Source organism: Nuphar pumila, chromosome 16 (genome assembly GCF_984573655.1).
Source record: "Nuphar pumila chromosome 16, dmNupPumi1.hap1.1, whole genome shotgun sequence".
Taxonomy (NCBI): domain Eukaryota; kingdom Viridiplantae; phylum Streptophyta; class Magnoliopsida; order Nymphaeales; family Nymphaeaceae; genus Nuphar; species Nuphar pumila.
The window spans coordinates 83045433-83066101 of NC_143264.1; the positions used below are offsets into that span (position 1 = coordinate 83045433).

Genomic DNA, 20669 nt, shown 5'->3' on the forward strand with positions numbered 1-20669 from the left:
CAGGCCCCTTTATGAACAGAAAGAGTAAGAACGGAGTTAACTCAAAATTAAGTTACTAATAGCTGTACATTTTCATTTTCTCACATTTTTTTCACAGTTTTTCTCATGCTACACAAACAAGCAAAAAAATTTCATTTGGAAAAGTGATCATATCAAAACTTCTCATAGGCAAAATTTTCTTTTCCTATGAGACTTTTTCTTGCTTCCGAATGTTCCCTTAGAACTCACAACAAAATCAGCTCATTGTGATGATTACTGATTATATCAATTGTTCAGGCCCCTTGATGAACAGAAGGAGTAAGAACAAGAACGGAGTTGACTCAAAAATCAAGTTACTAATAGTTGTACATTTTTATATCACTTTTTCTTGATCTTTCACCAACAGTCAACAAGCATTTCATGGGCCCAGCAGAACTGTTGATCATTAGAAAGCCATCCCTCCAGCTTCACACGGCCAAAATTATCCAAGGATTCCATTTCTGACAAAGGTACAAAGTATACACAGCATATAGACCATGGGAATGCCTTGAATTCACAAGTCCATTATAGCAATTTTCTTAAGCATAAGCTGATTCTTTGGAAAGAGAAATTATAAAACCATTTAAAATTGTTTGAAAGTTACATTCTTTATTACAATTTTTCTTATTCTCATGCTTACTAATACAGAGAACCATGTGTTAGCCAACACAATAGTTGGGACAAAGAATCCTGAATTTAGAAGCTAAAATTATAAACTGCCAACCTAAAATTAACTTAACAACAGATCAAACACACCTCAACAAGTGATCCCTGCTCAATGGAATTCCCTTTCAAAGTTTCACTTTGCACATTTTTTTCAGGTCCTTCAGATCGGACGGGGATGGATGCGCTTCTTGATTCAAACTCTAATGAAGGGCTGGATCCAATGGTATTGCCAGTATCAGAAACCTTCCGTGTTCTCTGCCGGCGTATTGTTGGAGTTTCAACAATGGCAACATCTTTAGGTGCTAAATTTGCCCGCTTTCTGCGGTTCTCAGTTGACTGACTGACTGATTCTTTAGAAATGTTTATGATCCTCTCTTCAGCACCTTGCACAGAACCTTTTTTAGACGAAGCCTTCACATTCAAGCTATTGGGTTCTCCAGAATCCCTGCTAGATGGTTGTCCTACCTCCACAGCCTTTGGTCGTGCTGAATATTCCCCAGAGATATCTTGATGTTTCCAATAGCCCTCAGGGCCAGCTTCTAATAATTCATTCAATGTCAATGGGATAGGGTCACCCATTGCAACAACTGCGGTTGCTTGAGATATAGCCTCTGCAACTAGCTCTGCAGCCTTTACAACTGCATCCAAGTTCTGAGCTCGTTTCATGGCAGATGAGGTAGCTTCAACCCTCTTTCTTGCAGCCTCTTTTGCAAACTCGGTAACAGAAATGGAGTTGCCTTGTTTCCCCTTCCCTTTCAAAACTGATGCAGGGGTAAACTTTCCAGAAGTTTTCCTAACTTCAGAAATGCCAATTTCAGTACCAGAACCACCAGTAACCATCTTTTTCTTTGTTAGTGCCTCATCAGCCATCAGTTTTGCTTGCAATGCCGCATCAGATGCAACCTTAGCAGCTGCTGCAGCTGCCGCAGCAACTAAAGCAGCTGCAGTAGCTGCAACAGCTGCAGAGGCCAGCCTGCCTTCAACATCAGTATCAAGTCCAGAGTTCTTCTGTACAGCTAGCAGACTCCATATTTCCTGGCTATGTCTGGCAGCAGAAGCTGCGAGTGCTGCAGCATCTTCTGCCCGGAGTTTCGCTTCTTCGATTTGGCTGCAGGCTTCTTCTGAAAAAATAACTCTTTTCTGAGTGTCACTACCAGATATTATCTGATAATTTGAAGAGGGTAGCGCTGCAGGAGGAATAGGTGAAGTAGGAACACCAGAAGTAACTTTAGATACAGCGATTACAGAAGCAGATGGTGTGGTAGGTGCAGTAAGGTAAATAGGTGCAGAGATGTGCTTAGTAATTATTGCTGGGGATCCTGGCTCCTTTTGCGATTGTGGAACATATAAAAGCTGCTTGTCCTCTGAAGGCACACTCTTCCTCCTCTTCCTTGATTTTTTCTCTGCAGAAGGTTGCCTAACAGAAGTAGAGGCAGTCTTCTTCACCTCTGCTGGAACATTTGCACAGGCTAACGGGGAACTCAAAGTTGAGGACAAAGGACTAGATGTAACCAGTGGAATAGTAGAAGTGGCACTGATAGATGCTACCACAGGATTGTCTCGAACAGCAGTTACTTGAACAGTTTCTGACATGGAAAAAGCAGCATGCTGTGAACCAGAATCCAGGGCAGTTGCATGAGGAGATAAAATCCAGGGGACAGGATTTGAGATCTGAGAAGGCCAAGAGCTGGGATGTCCTGTAAAAGGTCTTATTTGGGGAGAAGAGTAGAGGTGCAATGGTGTGAAAGTTGGATGAGGATCAATAACTGAGGCCCTTGTTATGCTACTAGCCTGCACTACATCACGAGATGAGGTTGACATACCCCATATCGGAGAAGGCAGAGAAACTGCAGGATTCACAAGAGTGACAGGGGAAACCTTGCTAGATGTCCTACCAGAAGAAATAACGGGGGATTTACCCTGAACGGAGTTTCCCCTTGAGGCTTGCTCAGTACCTCTCATCCCTGAAACTTTACATTTTCCCAGTCAGTCAGAGATTCAACTCAAAAAATGAGCGCTTTAGAATAAAAATTGCAAATCAAACCTCTCCCAGCTTCACCAAAGGCTGAAATCATAGAAGCCTCATCCGGTGCTATACCTTGACTGAAATAATGCTAGAACTTATTAGACCAACAAGAGCACAAACTACCATAGGCATGGCTAGGAAAGCTAACACATAACAAATGAAACCACTTACATTAAAGATCCATATACAAAAATCTGTGCACGTAGCTGCAGTTGTTGCAGATCTGTAAAAGGCTGCTGGAACAATGCCAATGTGGGAGAAGCTAACGCATTCAAAACAGATGGATTAGATGTTTGGACGGTTGTGAAAGAGTATGGTTTGGTAGTGCTACCTTCTACATATGCTACTTTTTGTGTCTCTTGCACTTGCACTGGACTGCTTAGCAAAGTTTTGCCAGGAGAAGATGAAGCATTGCCCACTTTTTTATCATCATGTGCAGTTGAGGATGTTGGCTTTGTAGATGATGTTTGTTTTGATGACTTCCCTTTACTGATCGTCACCCTTTCAGTTCCACCACCAGGTTTTGACCTGCTATTACCCGTACCATGAACCTTGCCAGCTTCATTCATCTTTTTCCCATTACATACTTGATGAGTCCCATGAGATATACCCTCTCCTGATCCCTTACGGTTGCTCTAATGAAACACCAAAAAGAAAACTGCTGTTGGCAGTACTACAGTCTATAAATTAAGGCCAAAAAGTGGAAAAACAAAAATGTGAAACAATCAATGAGAATAAGTTAATGAGCAACTACCTGGAACAATTCAATAGGCTCAACAGAAGGAAACGGTTTCCAGCCTTTATCATTTTTCTCATTCACACATGAATCTGCCATTTTTCCTACCTTAAATGTGAAACTTTTGTCACTTTCTGGCGTATCACTCCCGCCAGGATTTTGGTCAGTTGTTTTCAGTTTATCAGACTGACCAGTGATATCGACAGAAGCACAAGACACATTTCCAGAAACAGGAGTCTGAGCCAAGGACTGCTGCTCACTATCATGGTACTCAACCTCACTTATACAAGGTTCACTGCAACTAATAAAGGTAGGTGAACCACAATCAGGTTCAACGTAACTTACAACATCATTATCAGCTTTGGTGGCACCAACACCAGTCTTCAACGACTCAGGCTTGCAAGAGCTACCTTCAACAGAGTCTAGCACATCAACTGTGAAAAACAATTCATGCATGTGACACTCAACAGGCTTTTTGCATGTTCATCATTACAGCAGTTAAATCAAGACTAAAACATGTAAATGGATCTTAAATATGGACACCAAAGCATTGAAAGCCCCTTTCTGGATTCAAACCAGACTGCAGCCCATATTACCAGCTGGGACCGGCACTCAAGCATGATGAAGATTAAGGGAGGAAGTGAGGCGAATCACATGTGAGTTGAAGGGGAGTCTAACTTCACTTGTCCTTGTTTTCCTCTCTCTGTATGTGTGCGTGTGTGTGCATGCACATGTGTAATCCAGATGCTACCTGTTTCTACAGAAGTTAATTTCATCAAAGTTAAAACTCCACATGGAAAAAAAACAATGTTCTTATATCCATTTGAATGCTCAGTTGATCTGGAACATCCCAAAGAACGAATCCAGACAGATACTAATAAAAAACTGATTAAAGCAAAGATATGTATGTTAAGAAAACCAACATCAAATCACATAATAGTCATAACACCGCCACCTCCCTGGTCATTTAATTAGTAACTTATGACAATTAATAGAAGAAAAGAAAAGTTTCTAGAGTTTCAGCAAACATAAGAAAGGTGTTCTTATTAGCTCCAAAAGCAGAAAAAGATACCTGAATTTGGTGCTGGTATGGGCTTCATAGCATTAGAAGAAGCTTTTTTTAAATCTGAATCTGAAGGGTTTGTCAATGTAAAAGCAGATGGGCAGGCAATTGAATATGTCACAGTGTTTGTGCTAGGAGAATGATTTTGACAGGCGTTTTCTTCTGATGTCTGATTTTTGCTTTTATACACACTAGACATGGATCTCACAGCAGGAACAATAGGTTGCATGAGCTGTTCATCTTGTCCATTTGGTTTATCTGCAAAACAACAACCATCCTAAAAGGCTATGCATTATCATGCACAAGAAGTACCAAGATCATATTCCAAGTGTTATTCCTCTTACAACTTTTGAGATCATGAGGCTACAAACTAATCATAGAGATTGTGGAGAGAACAATTATCATTACCTAAGAACAAAAGGTATGAAAGAATGAATGCAAAGACTCGGAACCTAAAATCAGCTTAACTCAACTAATTACCTGTAACAGGCGATGCTGACAATTCAGAGTTTGTCAAGGAAACTTCAGACAGTGCAGACGAATCACTTTGTTCAACAAATGAAGCAGAGTAAACAAAAGAATCCTTCCTCATAGAGTTCCAATGATCTCGGTTGTCTGTTTCTCCTGATCCAAGCACATATGATGTCCCTTCTTTTTGTTGAGTACTGTTTTTATCAGATAAAATGTTCTCCTCGGTACCAACACCACCTGGTCCAGGTTTAGCTTGATCCACAATTACACTTAAGCCTGCAGAGGACATGCTTTCAGTTTTTGATGTCAACTTATCAGAAGTTTGAGCATCCTGCACGACCATCTTAGGTTGCCCTATACCTTTCTTAGCAAGATCCGGAGGAGGATTAACAACCATATTTCCAAGATCAGAAACAACATCAGCTTTGGATGCATCTAAGCTCGATGAATCAAAATTTTTCTCATCTAAAACAGGTGCACAATCAGGCATCTTACTGCTACGTGATTGTTGTGAAGCGTCTTCAGAGAAAGATCCTAAGGAATGGAAATCTGTTACACTATGATCTTTCAGGTTAGGTGATCCTTGACCATGTCCCACTAGAATTTCTGAGATATCATTAACTATAGAAGGATTCACCTTACTGTTTACTGGTTTATCAGCAACTTCCTTCTGTAAAATTGTAGAACATGGATTTGGAATTACTTTGGTATTTGTTGAGTTGACCTTTGTGCAACTGACGTCAATGGACTCTGAGAAGTCATGCACACCAGAAGCAGATACCTTTTGCACCAAATCAGGGTTTCTTGCAACTCCACTACTATCTTCAACCAAATGTGTTTCGCCAACCTGATCGCCTTTTCTGTCCACAAATTCATCCTCCATAGGGTGGTTATTCATCTTTGCATGTATTCTAGGAATTTGTTCATTAATAGCATTAGCACCATCTGTTTTTACAGTCCCTTGTGACCCCTGACATAAAACCTTGTTGCTTGCTTCTCTTATAGGAAGGGTTGCCTTTTCAGCAATTGGTAGCTTTGGACTTGTATCAGGCTGCATGGTTGCAGAATCTGTTTGTCTGCTGACAAGCTTTTCAGATGACTCCTCATTTGGAATTGTAGAGACACAATCCCTTGCATCTTCTTCAGATTCACCATGTAATGGGCCTTCTATGAGAAAGCTGTTCTCTGCTTGTTGAGGGCCTAAACCTTTTACATCCATACCTTCAGGGAACTTTTTATCATCTAATAGAAAGTCAGTCTTGGTATCTTGAAATGATTCAACAATGATTGAGTGTTTCTGTGATGAACTGCTAGGCCTACTTGTTTCTCTTTCATGCAAGACATTTGTTGTCAGATCTTGCCCTCTTTGATGTTCACGATGATTACTGATATGGCATTCAGGCATACTTTCCACATGGGCCATATCCTTTAAAGCATCTTTTTCTAACAAAGATGAATTTATTAGACAACTATCAGGCAATACTATAGGATCAGCATGCGAAGAATCTCTTAAGTTAGAAGAGGAATTATCTTGAAAAAGTCCTGGATCCATTTGTTTGTTAAACTTATCAAGTGTAGCACAGGCATCTGATTTGGCAGCATCACCTTTTTCAGTGCTCATCTCATCCCGCCCAACAGAATTCAGTAGCATTTCAACAGATTCGGATGAAGCAGCCTCAGACCAAACATTGTTGTTCCTTGAAATGTTGCAAGATTCTTCAGGACTCACACCAAAGTCTATGCTTTGAGAAACTGGATCAAGCACTAGAATACTGCTATCTTCCCTCGAATATTCCTCAATCCAGTGGTCTTCTGTCTGATTTGGAAGGTCAAGTAATATTCCTGTTTCTCCTAAATTATCAAACCTCAAATGAACTTGAAGGTGTTCATCTAGGTCGAATTTAGGAGGTGCATAAGAACGTAACCCTGGAGGAAATTTAGTATTCTCTTCGCTGACTAATCGAGTGTTTTGGGGTGCATATTCATTCTCATCATAATCCATGAGTGTATCCCTACAATTTCCAAAGGTTGCAAACATGATCACATCTTATATAGATCATCCAATTCTTTGTATTTAAAATGAAAAATAATATACAAAAAAAATGGCACAGCAGGTCATAGGTTAATGGTGGCACTGCTGCAAGATTAACAAATACCATCAGAAGGCAAGACATTGAAGATTTAGGCAAAGCCTCTGCCAGAAGATGCAACCAAATAGAAGAATATTATCCAAATACATACAATGAAAACCAGAAGAGGTCCACAAGATGCAATCAGTACGAACAGAAAGATGTGTTGCAATACATGGCCTGTAATTATCTCCAAGCCACTATAATATGAAATGCAATAAGATCTAAAGGACAGTGAAGGCACTCAACCTAATAGTCCTTCCTTCAGAATAGATATTCTTTACTGAATATATGGAAGGAATTCTGAGAGTGAGAGATCAGGGGAAGTGGTACTGTATGCATAGCAAGCAGCATAATACTCATACTTCTGCAAATTGGTTTTCCTCTATGTATTTTCAGCATGATCTGTAAGCAAAATTAACAACCAAATTACTCAAGATGATGTGCAATGCAACCCCAGATACTATAACTGAGATCTCTAACTAGCAACAGCACCATCTATGTTCCTCTATCATCTAGTTTTATTTGAAATACCAAAGGAGAAGGTGGCCCTATTAAAAAAGGAACACTGCACTGGAGTTGGCCCTGCCCAATATGTTGAATGAGAGAATTGTCATTGGAGAAATATTTTCCACCGACTCCTGAAGTACCAAAAGGTAGTTCCTACACTAGGACAAAGGATTAGAGAAATCAAGGAGCATCAGTATTCAGTACCAAATGGAGACTCTCTCTCTCTCTCTCTCTCTCTCTCTCTCTCTCTCTCTCTCTCTCTCTCTCTCTCTCTCTCTCTCTCTCTCTCTCTCTCTCTCTATATATATATATATATATATATATATATAGGGCAACTAGAATATGAAAACTAAGAGTGTGAACTAAGCGTTTCCAATATCTTTTTTGCAAATCTGACCCTGCAGATGCGTTCAGCATGGTTCATTTGCAAAAAAATGACTGTTGGATCATGCTTTTGGATAATTGAATATTTAAGAAAATTCTGAACCGTCGATTTTCAAGCCTTAAAAAATCCTGCTTATGCTTCACAATGGGATGATTCAAGAGCCGGTCCCTTTAAAACCAAGCATGAAAATCTCAGTTCACACTCTAGTTCTCATCATAGTCACCTGTATCGTTCAAGTTAATTTCTTGGAGATATTTTCAAAACGTGACTTTTCTCGAGAACATCTCGGAAGCTCTAAAAATTGAAAAACTATAAATAAGAATAACAAACATATGAAAATAATAGGATTTCTATTATTTTTCTTGAAAAGATATAACAAAACAAGTTTTAAAAGTTTCTAAAATACAAAATAAACCAAAAATAGAAAAACTGAACTTGAAATATATAAAAAAATAAGATTTTTTAAAAAACATCGTGAAATTTTCATTATGAAGATATAGTGGTATTTTGCCGACATTATCAGCCTAGCTGAAAATGCCAATAATATTCTGATATTTTGAAAATATCGGCAATATCAGTGTCAGTGGTTCTCATATTTCTAGTTTTCATATTCTAATGGCATATATATATATATATAAGAGAGAGAGAGACACATACAAACAACAGTTTTGTGTCCTAAAAGCCCTAAACACTTCTAAAGCATAGTTGCAGGTGTTTCTTGCTTAATCCAAACCTGTAGATGTGTTTATCATTGCTTATTTACTGAACCATTCTTTGATCAAGTCAACATAAAGAGAGATTATTTTAATTTCATAAAGTTTTTGTGCAATATTAGCCAGCAATATGAGATATTGATTTTTCATCGCTCTACAAACATAACTAAAGATGAAAAATGCCAAATTTAATACATTGCTTCTGCTGAGTAAGATATAGAGAAAAAACTATGAATTCAGAATAAGCAAACACTCAAAACTTTGCCCTAGGACGGTTTAGGACATACTCAACACTATATATATATAGGAAAACTGAAATATATAAACCAGCAAAATATGTAAACTAGTATGACCTGAGGTTTTCATAGGGTTTTTTGCAAATATAACCCTGAAGATGCATTCAGCATGGTCCATTTGCTTGGAAATGACTATTGGATCATCGCAATCAGATCAAGAAATAAGATTATTTACGCTTGAGTATTTACTAAAATTCTGAGCAGTTGATTTTCAAGCCTTAAAAGATCCTTCTTATACATCGTAATCAGATGACCTAAGAGTTTGTATCTATAAAACCAAGCATTATTACGGTGAAATTTTAGAAAAAAAAACTATGAAAATCTCGGTGCAAACCAGTTTACATTTTTTGCTGGTTTACATATTCCGGTTACTCTCTCTCTCTCTCTCTCTCTCTCTCTCTCTCTCTCTCTCTCTCTCTCTCTCTCTCTCTCTCTCTATATATATATATATATATATATATATATATATATTATTTTTTATTTTTTATTTATTTATGTATTTATATTTCCAGTTACCCTATATATATTATTTATTTATTTGTATATATGCCTCCAAAGATCAAATGGAAACGGATCCGACTTTCCGCCAGGCGCCAGCCAAAAACTTGCAGACCCTTACTGTTTTAAACTCCTTAACAAGAGAAGCTCTCCTAGAGCCCTAAACAAACACATTTATGTAAGCAAGAGAAAGTCGCAGCAGACATGTACACACTCATGTACTTGTTTCAATAACACTTCCAATGAAATACTAGAAAGCCCTAAGTTTCGCGCCCCCTCACTCGAGGAGCCAAACAAGAGGACTAAAGAATTGCCTACTACTGCACACAAGTTCGCAAAAACCTCACCTTTCTTAAGACAAACACCAAATCCATCCATTTACGCAACCAAACCCACTAAGGCAAGGAATGAAAACCAACGCAACGAAAAAAAAAAACCTAATTTTGGCTCGATTCGTCCACTAACCATCTCCAGAAGTAAGAGAACAAGAAATAGGAGAAAATAACGAGAAATTAGAAGGCTCCTCGTGTTCTACCTCGCTCCATATGGTGGAAATGCCGATTCCTTTGCTCCTCCAGACCGCAAATTTCTTCTTCTGCAATTTCATTTCCCTAGGGCAAAACCTGGAGGAGACGGCGACAGACGATGCTCCGATTGCCGGTAAACCGTCATTCCGCAGCCGCCTGTCAAGAATTCCGGCCGCCAAACCGAAGCTCGGTCCAGCCGGTAAATTTTTCCGGGCCGATACGCCGTGAATTGAATGGGATTTTTTTTCCTCGCTTTCCCGACGATTCCTTTTCTTTTCCTTTTTTTCTTTTTTATTCTCTCTCTTTTTTTCCCTCTTTTTCTTCAAACACGAAAGAAGTTAGAACCGAACTTAAGTAGAGGTCCTGTAAGTGCCCTTACATGCATGGTAATTTACGAAATTGGCTTCTTTTCCTCGTATTTTTGGTCAAAGCCACTTGACTCGGAACTCGCTGCCTAGTTACTCGTTATTAGCACACTACGGTAGTTAGGGATCGCCTGCAGGGATCTCAACGAATCGGATTTTATCCGATATCCAACCGATTTCGATTCCGCATTTGATAAGCCAAAACCATACCCAATTATAATTGGATGCGGATATGGTTTTGATTTTTGTGACCTAATCCAACAAATATCCGAATTTGTTTACATGTAAAAAATGAATCTGGTATGAACTTTTAACATCTGAATCCAAACCTTAATTCAAATCTGTTTAGCCAAAATCGGCTTAAACAAATATGGTATTGGGCACATCCAATCTGAATCCAAACCGTTTACATCCCCAAGGATCGGTCTCTCAGGCGGGTCAGATCTTGGGCTGTCAACGGGTGTGTCTTAATCGACCCGAAAAGGTCGTGGGCAGGGATGCAAACGGTTCAGATTCGGAACAGCTAAATACATTAGAGGATCAGATTCGAACAGCCAAAATTTGCAAAGCCTTCAATCTTGGATCTGACCCATTTGCATCCCTAGTAGTGGGGCAATGATAATTGGATTGGGCACATGGATCAGACTGTAAAATGTGAAACTTTTACTTTTTCTTTTCTTTTCTTTTGATAGATATATCATATACATGTAAATATTCGGGTTTGGTTCCTACCTGTTTGGATCTAGACCCCAACACCCTTTAAATCATGGGATCTCGACTATCTGTTACTAGTTAACACTTAGCACACTAACTGCTGGTTAGGGATCGGTCACTCAGGCGGTTTGGATCTTAGGCTGTCAACGGGTGCATCTCAATCGACCTGAAAGGGTTGTGGGCAGGGATGCAAACGGTTTGGATCCGAGAGAGCTAAATACATTGGAGAGTTGGATCTGGTCGGATCCAGAACAGCCAAAATTTGCAAAATCGCCATCCTGGATCAGACCCATTTGCATCCCTACTTACAGCTTTGGAAGTTGAAACAATGTATTCATTTTGTAGTGTGTTTGATCATAGATCAATAGGTTTAAAGTCTAAATTTTATTAATTTAAACTTTCAAAAAGTTTCTCTTTTTTTTTTCACAAACGAGTCAGCTCGAACTCTACTTATTTAACTCAAGCTCATTATGTACTTGAACTCGGTTTAGTTTGACTCATCACAAGAACAAGTTGAGCTTGAACACTGTTTGTTTGGCTCATTCTACATCTACACACACGGTCCTCTCTGTCCTTTGACAAAAATTGAAGTTGAGGCACATCTGTTAAGAAGTCTAAGATAGTCCCCACTGTGCACGCATCATTAGGATGTCCTGTTCTAATCAGCACGAAATCATATGGATCACAATGATCGTTAGGGACTAAAATTAGTTTCTATTCCCCACTTTTTTATCAACGGCTCATAAAATACCAACTTTTATAAAATCGTGACATGATTCATAAATACCAACATTTTTTTTTAAATATCGTTATTTCATTGCAACTATTTCAATTATAATAAGACATAAAAGAGCATGATATTTTTAAAATGTTATAGGTTTATCGAGTGATTTTACTCTATCTGCAATTTTAACATTTGTTGTGCTTTTGTGTATTTTATGCATTTTCTTCTTTGAATTTTAATAGCATTTTTTTCCCCAAGGCTTTCTCAAAAAAAAAAAAATCATGCGATTTCATTTCCCTTGTTGAGAAGATCCCGATACCGATATTTGTGACATTGACTCTTAAGCCAAAATACCCACTATAAACGGATCCGGATCCGGATTCGAAACCCGTATAATAACAAAAATGGATCCCAAGAATCATGCACGTGGTGGCATATCTGTTAATATCTTGTATTACGGGGATATTTATTATTTGTTCACGAATTAGGAGAAAGAAAAGGTTAATGTACACTGTTGTAATTTTTTTAATCCTCAGTGGCATTCTCGAATCATGAAACCAAGGTCGATGACGAAACGTCAGGCTTCTTTTTATTCTTGGAACAACCAACCCGGTACGTCCGCGTGGATAAATCCAACCAATGAAAATGCGACACGTTCCCCAAGATCATCAAGCCGCACTACTCTGGCAGGTGGTTCTATCCAAAGAGGAAAGGTACGCTGCCCTCACGTTGAGTGTAGCTATGCTGCGGGCGATCCTTGCCAAAGTCCTGAATCCAAACAGCCTTTGTGGACGAGAATGAACCCTCCAAACTCAGCTCAGAGCCAGGTGGTCAAAATTGTATCTAATCGTTTGGCCAACGATTCAGGTGAATCGGTCGATACAGATTCTCAAGTGAATCATTCTGAATCGGCTAAAAAATAATAAACATTATTCCGTGTCAATCAGAATGTAACACGTGTTAAAATTATTAAAATAATATTAAAAAATAATTTTAAGTATTCTTTATATTTATTAAAATTATAGTATCCTGTCGATTTTCTGCCGATACAATACCAATCGGGCATATTCGCCTGCAATGTGATTGCACAAAAAATGTGCCGCTCTCATCTTCCTAAATGACACTTATCCACCAACAGGGGTTTCGCTTGTTTTGTAGGAGCTATTAGTGCGTGTTACCTTGTATTAGGACGTTGCAAGTTCAAATCCTAATGGTATGATGTATAACTGGTGGGAGTTTTCCTAACCCGAGCTTGCTTATAAAAAAGACACTTGCCCAATTTAAATGTTTACATTTTACCTAGTGATTGTGCACTCATCTACATAGTTTTTTTTTTTTTGAAAGGAAAGTCCGACTACCACCAGTTATTATTGAACGTGTACCACTGGGGTTTGAACCTGCAACATCCCATCACAAGGAGACGTGCACTGACAGCTCCTACCAGTCATGCGGAGCCCGTTGGTATTCATCAACATAGTTACCAAAAGCTTCTTAGAACCTTGAAAACTACTTTACAAAAACTAGCTTCATAAATGTGAGAATTATTAGAACATCCCTTGCTGACATAGGAAAAAATTGGTGTGGAAATATTGAGAATGAAACAGAAAGAATGAAAAGAGAATTGCAATCAGTTCATCACGGGTCCACCTGGGGCCCCAGATCCTTAAAGATTCAAGTAGGTCCAATCGGGTTATCATGTGCAGTTGTAAGGAAGCAAAGCTGGTTATCTGTATTCTTAATTGGATCCAACCAAGAACCTGATCCAATAGTTTTATCTCAAATCCAATTGGTCAGGGCTTAACTTAAGGCTTACACTATCTGAGGATGAAAATGGATTGGATTCAGTAAGACATGTGATCCAAATCTAATACATTTTTTTCAGATATGAATCTTAAAATAGAACCTGAATGTGCTCTATATCGAATTCGGACTTATATGGTAAGACTCTTTCTAGTTCACAGCTGTACTAGGAACAAGGCATTCTATCGGATCTGCATCCAGATACGGATCAAATATGACCTGAGTTTGCACTTTTTACATGTGCAGTACATGTTTTTAACCTCCTTTTATTGTATATGTTGACACCATATAAAATTAAGATCCGGATTCAAATCCACTTTATGGATCTATTTTTTATTAGGATATGAATTCAGGCTTACTGCTTAAAAGTTGGATTCGGGATCAATGTGATCGGGCCAGTATCTGGTATGTTTGCACCTCGAAATCATTATAGGGCTGGCAGTGGGTTGGATATTTGATTCATTAGGACATGCTAGAACCTGTCCAATTAACAGGTTGTCCGGTTTGTGTTTGGGTTCAGGTTCATGTTATGTTGGGTCAAGAAAATTTACTTAAAAAATACATATAAATTACTCAAGTTCGTTTGGATATCTAACAAAAAATCACAGTTCAAACACAACATGTGTATTATTTGGGTCCGGATCAACATTTTTGTGCGACATACCAGAGTGGGAGTTTGGGTACCAGTTAAATTGAATACTGGAAACAGATCCAACCATTGATTAGCCTATTGTCTTAATCCAACTAAACTGATCTAATCCGGTATTTGACCCAAACCCACATTATGAAGTTTGAACCTTACCTGTCCAGCGGCAACCATGGAGAATGGAGAAGAAGAAGCAAGCCACGATGGACCCCAGCAATTGGGAGATCACGTAGAAGATGCCCCGCAGGATGCTGATGTGGTGCCCAAATACCAATCCCAAGGTGACAGCTGGATTGACGTGGCCGACAGAGCAAGCTTCGGCTAGAGCCACTGCCACGGTGATGGCCACAAGCCCTCCTGAATCCGATGTGGCATCTGTCGTCAGCTTTTCTATACACGTGTCATTTCATCATGAACAGAATTCCTGAATTCAAAAAGTCTGAACGACTCGGGAGCTAAAAAAAAAAGGAGGCTACGATTCAAAAGAATCGGATCTGAAACATGCTGGAACTCGATAGTATCATCTCAGTTTCGAATAAGCAGTAGCCTTAGAGACTAGTAGCTCTTTATTTCTTCACTTTTTTTCAACTTTACTAAAAGAGAGTAAACTTTGAATCTTCCAAAAATCCTTAACAAGCAAAAAAAATAAAATAAGGATTGAATATAAATAAAATCAGAATATAGGAAAAACAAATAAATAAATACGTGGTTGGGCCAAAGACTTACATTTAGGAAAAAAACTCAAGCTTTTTTCCTTTGTCATTTATTCAATCTCAAGTTACATATTTATATTGTTACATGATCCTTATGAAAAATAATCAAGATAAAATAAAGATGAGTGATTTGTTGTTTTAAAAAAAATATTATCAATTAAATAATCTTTATCTATAACAATATGAAATAATATTCTCAATCACAGATGTCACTTGCTGCATGCAGGTCCGATTGTTTCTCGTGGGGTTTGCCTTCACAAGAAAGGCACTTCCCCTGGCTAGGACTGATAAACGAGCAGAATGAACTGAATTGGGCTTGATTCGCTTACCATTGGATTGAGCTCGCTCGTGTTGGTGTTTAGCCTAGCTCGAGCTCGAGCTCGGCTCATCCCTGAATGAGACGGGCCAAGCACAAGCTGGCTTTTTTAAAAACATTCCATGTTATTTATACATGGAATATATATATTTTTATATATATTACACTAAATGTATTTTTTTATATATTACACTTCATAGTTCATATTTTATATACATATTTTTCATTCATCTTTCTCTTTATATATATATATATATATATATATATATATATATATTATGCATTCTTGTTTATCTATATTACACTTAAAATATATATTATACATACTATATATATTTTATCTATTAGTGCTCTCTCGAGCTGAGCCGGGCTCAGCTCATTTAAGCTAAATGAGCTGCTCGCGGCTTGGCTCGTCAATTATACAAATCGATCATGAACGAGCTGAACCGAGCTGGATTTCGTTTACCACCCGAAATAAACAGGCGCATATGGACACGTACTAGTCGGTTTTGATTCGTATATGACACCAACTGGACGATCATCTAAATTCAGCAAGGCCCTTCAGGTCCTGGGGATGCAAACAGGTCCTGTCCGGATCATGTCAATCTTGGCCTAATACTGGATCCAAATTTTGAAGTGCGGTCCAGTTCAGGATCTGCATCCAACTCGATCCCACAACAGAGTTCATAATCTAGCACTGTGGTACCAAATCCAACAAAAATAGGTAAAATATGTTGTTTTCTTGTGGAAAAGGTTAAACAGGTTGATTTAGTATTGGGTCCGACCCTGACCCGACCATTGTGTTTACCTGATTTTTACCCGGAACCAGCCAGACCTGGCCAGCTTCGCTCTGTATCCACCAGATTCTAATATGTACTGTCCGGATCTATGGGTCAGACCCATTTTGGGTTGGCTCCAAGTCCTATTGGGCTAGGTTTAGGATGGGTTGGGCCATGCCTTTTAAACCCAAGTTATATACAGGCCGGGCAGGATCGGGCTTTATTAAGATGGTCATTTATCATTACCTGGACCTAGCCTGTTTATTACTCTGGCCGTGTTAGGCCCCAGATTTATTGGGCTTCAGGTTCAAAACCCAGCCCATCTCGGATCAGGAACCAGACTACCCATTGGGCACCAGACCCGATGTCAATCTTTGTGTATATGGAGAAGCAAGGAGATAAAAAGGTTCTGGTTGGGTTTTTGAGAGCTCCGGTTTGTTGTCGAGACCCTTAATTCAAGTATAGCGACACTCATAATAAACGCAAAAAAAAACTCCCTTACTCATAATTGGGTCAGGATCTGGATAAGCACCATGCATGATAGGTCACATCAAAGGTGTTCCCTTTGGATCTGACTGACCTAACTCTTACACAACCTAGACCATAAGGGCTCTGCACACCCGGCTAGGTGGGTCGGTTTAAGGCTTTCAAGTTGAAGGAGGTTGAAAGTTCAACACTCAAGGTCGGCGTCTATTGTTGCAAGGCCTAAGACAAATGGGAAACTATCTCCAGTGGGGCCTGGAGGGAGTACTCATGGAGCTTACACTGCGGACCATGGCCAATGTGATACGCCCCGAATGGGATGTTCAAACCATAGCAGTGGTTTCTCATAATAGGCCTATGGTATCAAGTCATAACAAACATATCCCAAATCCAAGATCAGCATCGAGTAAATCTTTAGAGTCATTCTAAAGCATAGCTGAGATTAAAATATATAATGAGATATCTTCTCTGATAGGCTATGTCATCCTAACATCATATGGTTCTCATTGTTGCAAGCTTTCTTTTATCAAATCTGACCTTATAGATGAATTCATTATGGTCGGTTTTAATTGCAATCAACCCTTAGATTTTCTTTTATCAAAGAAACATGACTTAAAATTATGAAAATTGGTGCTTTTACATCCATTGATTTTTTAATTGATGGAAGATTCGACACACAGTTCGAATTCCAGTGATTCATATGTCAATCACTACAAGAAAAATGTTATTTAGCGATAGAAATTTGTGACGAAAATAATCTGTCGCAAAGTTGCGACGGATTAGCGAAGGAAACCTATTCGTTGTAATAAAATGGTGGTCTTCAACAAATGCACAAATAACTCACAAACAAGTGTCTATTGGAGACACTACAAGCATGACCCTTGAAAGGGTATAAAGGGAAGAACACTTGAAAAATAAATAATACTTTATTCATGAACAAAATGCTTAAGAAGCATGGTTATTTACATTGAAGGGGTTCACCCCTATATATACAAAAAAATGGGAGAGAGAGGAGAGCTCATTTTGAGCTCTCCAAAAAGAAACGTTGGAATCCAACGTCTCTTAATATAGCTGTTGGACTACAGTCCAACAACATTTATTATTATAGCTGTTGGACTATAGTCCAACAACATTTATTATAGTTGTTGGACTACAGTCCAACAGCTACTTGCACAGTCAAGTTCCAACAGGAACTTGACTGGATCAAAATATCTAGTTTCTATTGAACTAGATGCTAAAAAAGAAAATAAAAAAATAGAAAAATAAAATAATAAAAGAAAATATAATAATATTAAATAATATATATATATATTGTAGTTTACATTTTAACACTCCCCTTCAAACTTACGGTATAATGAGCGAAAGTTTGTCTAAGAGGAAGTGAAATCTGGGAGCAGCGAGAGGCTTGGTGAAGAAGTCTGCTAATTGATATTCTGATGTAACATATGGCAGATCAATGGTTTCATGTAAGTATTCATCTCTGACATAGTGACAGTCTATCTCAATGTGTTTAGTGCGCTCATGGAATGTCCGGTTGCTTGCAATGTAGATCGCACTTTTGTTGTCACAGCACATCTTTGAAGCTTGTGTTGCTTTAGCTCCCATATCCGCTAGCAATCGTCTGAGCCAAACAACCTCCATAGTGGTGGTTGTCATGACTCTGTATTCAGCTTCGGTGGAGGAAAGAGAGACTTTCTGCTGCTTCTTGCACCTCCACGAAATTAAGGTTTCACTTAGGAACACACAAAAACCAGTAGTTGAGTGTCTATTATTGGGATCACCTCCCCAGTCAGCATCAGTATATGCAATTAAATTTAATGAAGATGAAGCAGATAAGAAGAGTCCTCGTGAAATAGAGGATTTTAAGTATCTAATAATACGCAAAACCGCTCCCATGTGCACGGAGGTGGGAGCATGCTGAAACTGACTGACTGTATGAACCGCATGAGTTATATCTGGCCTAGTAATGGAAAGATAAGAAAGAGCTCCAACAAGTTGTCTATAAAAAGTAGGATCATCAAGAAGTTCTCCATCATCAAATTTCATTTTAACATTGACAACTTCTGGAGTGTCTACTTTCTTATCATCTGTAATTCCAGACCTGGAAACGATATCAAGAGCAAATTTAGATTGAGATATCAAATACGCCCGAGGGGAATAAGCAACTTCAATGCCTAAAAAATATCTTAATAAACCTAAGTCAGTCATTTCAAAGTGAGTTTTAAGAAGAGGTTTGATATTTGCAACTCCCTGTTTGTCGCCTCCGGTGATGATCATATCGTCCACATACAGAAGAAGAATAATGATGCTTGCATCAGATTTCTTAACAAACAAAGCAGTGTCAGTTAAACAAGGTTGAAAACCAATATCAAGCATAACATGACTAAATCGGTCATACCAGGCTTTTGGAGCCTGTTTAAGACCATAAAGAGCTTTTTCTAGACGAAGAGCTTTACCCTTAAGGATACTAATACCAGGTGGGGCTTCCATGTATACTTCTTCAACGAGATTCCCATTCAGGAAAGCATTTTTTACATCTAATTGAAAGATAGGCCATGTTCTAATGGAGGCCAAGGCTATTAAAGTTCTAATAGTGGTCATACGGGCCACAAGAGCAAATATTTCTTCATAATCGATGCCATACTCTTGGGTATATCCTTTTGCTACTAAACGGGCCTTATATCTTTCCAGGGTCCCATCACTTTTGGTTTTGACTTTGTATACCTACCTACAACCTATAGGTTTCTTACCCGGAGGAATATCTTGTATCGTCCAAGTATTGGCCTTTTCTAGTGCATCTAATTCTATTTTCATGGCTTCTATCCATTCTATATGATTTTTTGCTTGAAAATAGGATGATGGTTCAACATATGATTGTATTAATGTAATGGCGGCCGTATACGTGGGTGAAAAAGATTCATAAGACACAAATTTTTCTTGAGGTTTAGAGATTCTAGACGTTCTTCTAGGTGAGACTTCAGAGTATTTTTGTAATGCACATGGAAGATTTTGCTCTCTACGTCTTGAATATTGTAGACTAACATCTCTATGGATTTGCTCTTCATTGTCATTATTTTCAACAACAATAGGACTTTGATCATTGTCAAGGTCACATCCAACATCACATTCATTGGATTTTGAAGTTGGATCAATTAAAAACGAGTATTCAGTGACATCCTTGGATTTTTCAAATTCAAAGAAGCTTTCTTTTTCCAAAAAAGATACATTTCTTGACACATATAATTTGTCATTTTGAAAATCGAAACACCTGTAGCCTTTTTTATTATCAGCATATCCTAAAAAGGCACATGGGATTGCACGAGGTGAGAGTTTATCATTTCTGTTGGTGAAAACAAAACATTTGCATCCAAAGACTCTTAATCTAGAATAATCTGGAGTTAAATTAACAAGCTTTTCTATTGGAGTTGTATTCTTTAATGAGGAAGATGGCATCCTATTAATGAGGTAGGTGGCAGTTAGGACCGCTTCAGCCCAAAAACTTTTTGGAACTTGATTTGCAATTAGCAATGTCCTAGTAGTTTCCATAATGTGCTGATGTTTGCGTTCGGCTAGGCCATTCTGTTGTGGAGTGTGTGGACATGATCTTTGATGTGTAATACCATGTAAATTGAGATAGTCTTTAAATTCGTTGGACATAAATTCTCCCCCTGAATTAGTGCGAAAAACAGAAATATAATTTTGAAACTTATTTTTAACCATTTTATGAAATATTTGGAAGTTAGCAAAGACATCAGATTTATGTTTAAGAAAATAAATCCAAGTATGTCTAGAAAAGTCATCGACAAAAATGACATAATATGTATAACCACCTTTGGAAATAACTGGTGCGGGGCCCTAAACATCCGAATGTATTAACTCAAGTGGTCGTGAGGAAACAAAAGTTCTACTAAGAAATGGTAACCTTTTCATTTTGCCAAGAATGCAGTCTTTACAAGTAAAATTTTCAGAATTACAAATTTTTTTCAAACTTGGAAAATATTGAATTTTAGACATGTGAGGATGGCCAAGCCTTTTGTGCCATAAATCCAATTCTAATTTCTGAATATTATAACAAAATGCATTCTTGGGTA

At 38.3% G+C, this 20669-nt stretch overlaps 1 protein-coding gene across 5 annotated transcripts in view; it reads right to left on the minus strand.

The window, feature by feature from the left end:
* Positions 1 to 10353, minus strand: part of LOC149813871 (protein SWOLLEN 1-like) — a 32608-nt gene extending 22255 nt beyond the window's left edge. For 2 of the 5 annotated variants that reach the window (XM_089991294.1, XM_089991293.1), the window contains exons 1-8: positions 10047 to 10351; positions 4990 to 6992; positions 4519 to 4767; positions 3465 to 3880; positions 3042 to 3345; positions 2882 to 2972; positions 2729 to 2787; positions 775 to 2654 (exon numbers count right to left, since the gene is read on the minus strand). In XM_089991294.1, coding sequence (XP_089847420.1) covers positions 775 to 2654; positions 2729 to 2787; positions 2882 to 2972; positions 3042 to 3345; positions 3465 to 3880; positions 4519 to 4767; positions 4990 to 6982 — 4992 coding nt within the window. In that variant the 5' untranslated portion in view covers positions 6983 to 6992; positions 10047 to 10351. Of the gene's footprint in view, positions 1 to 774; positions 2655 to 2728; positions 2788 to 2881; positions 2973 to 3041; positions 3346 to 3464; positions 3881 to 4518; positions 4768 to 4989; positions 6993 to 10046 lie in introns of those variants that run through there. The other 3 variants (XM_089991295.1, XM_089991296.1, XM_089991297.1) reach the window with 3 other exon arrangements.
* Positions 10354 to 20669: the final 10316 nt, after the last annotated feature.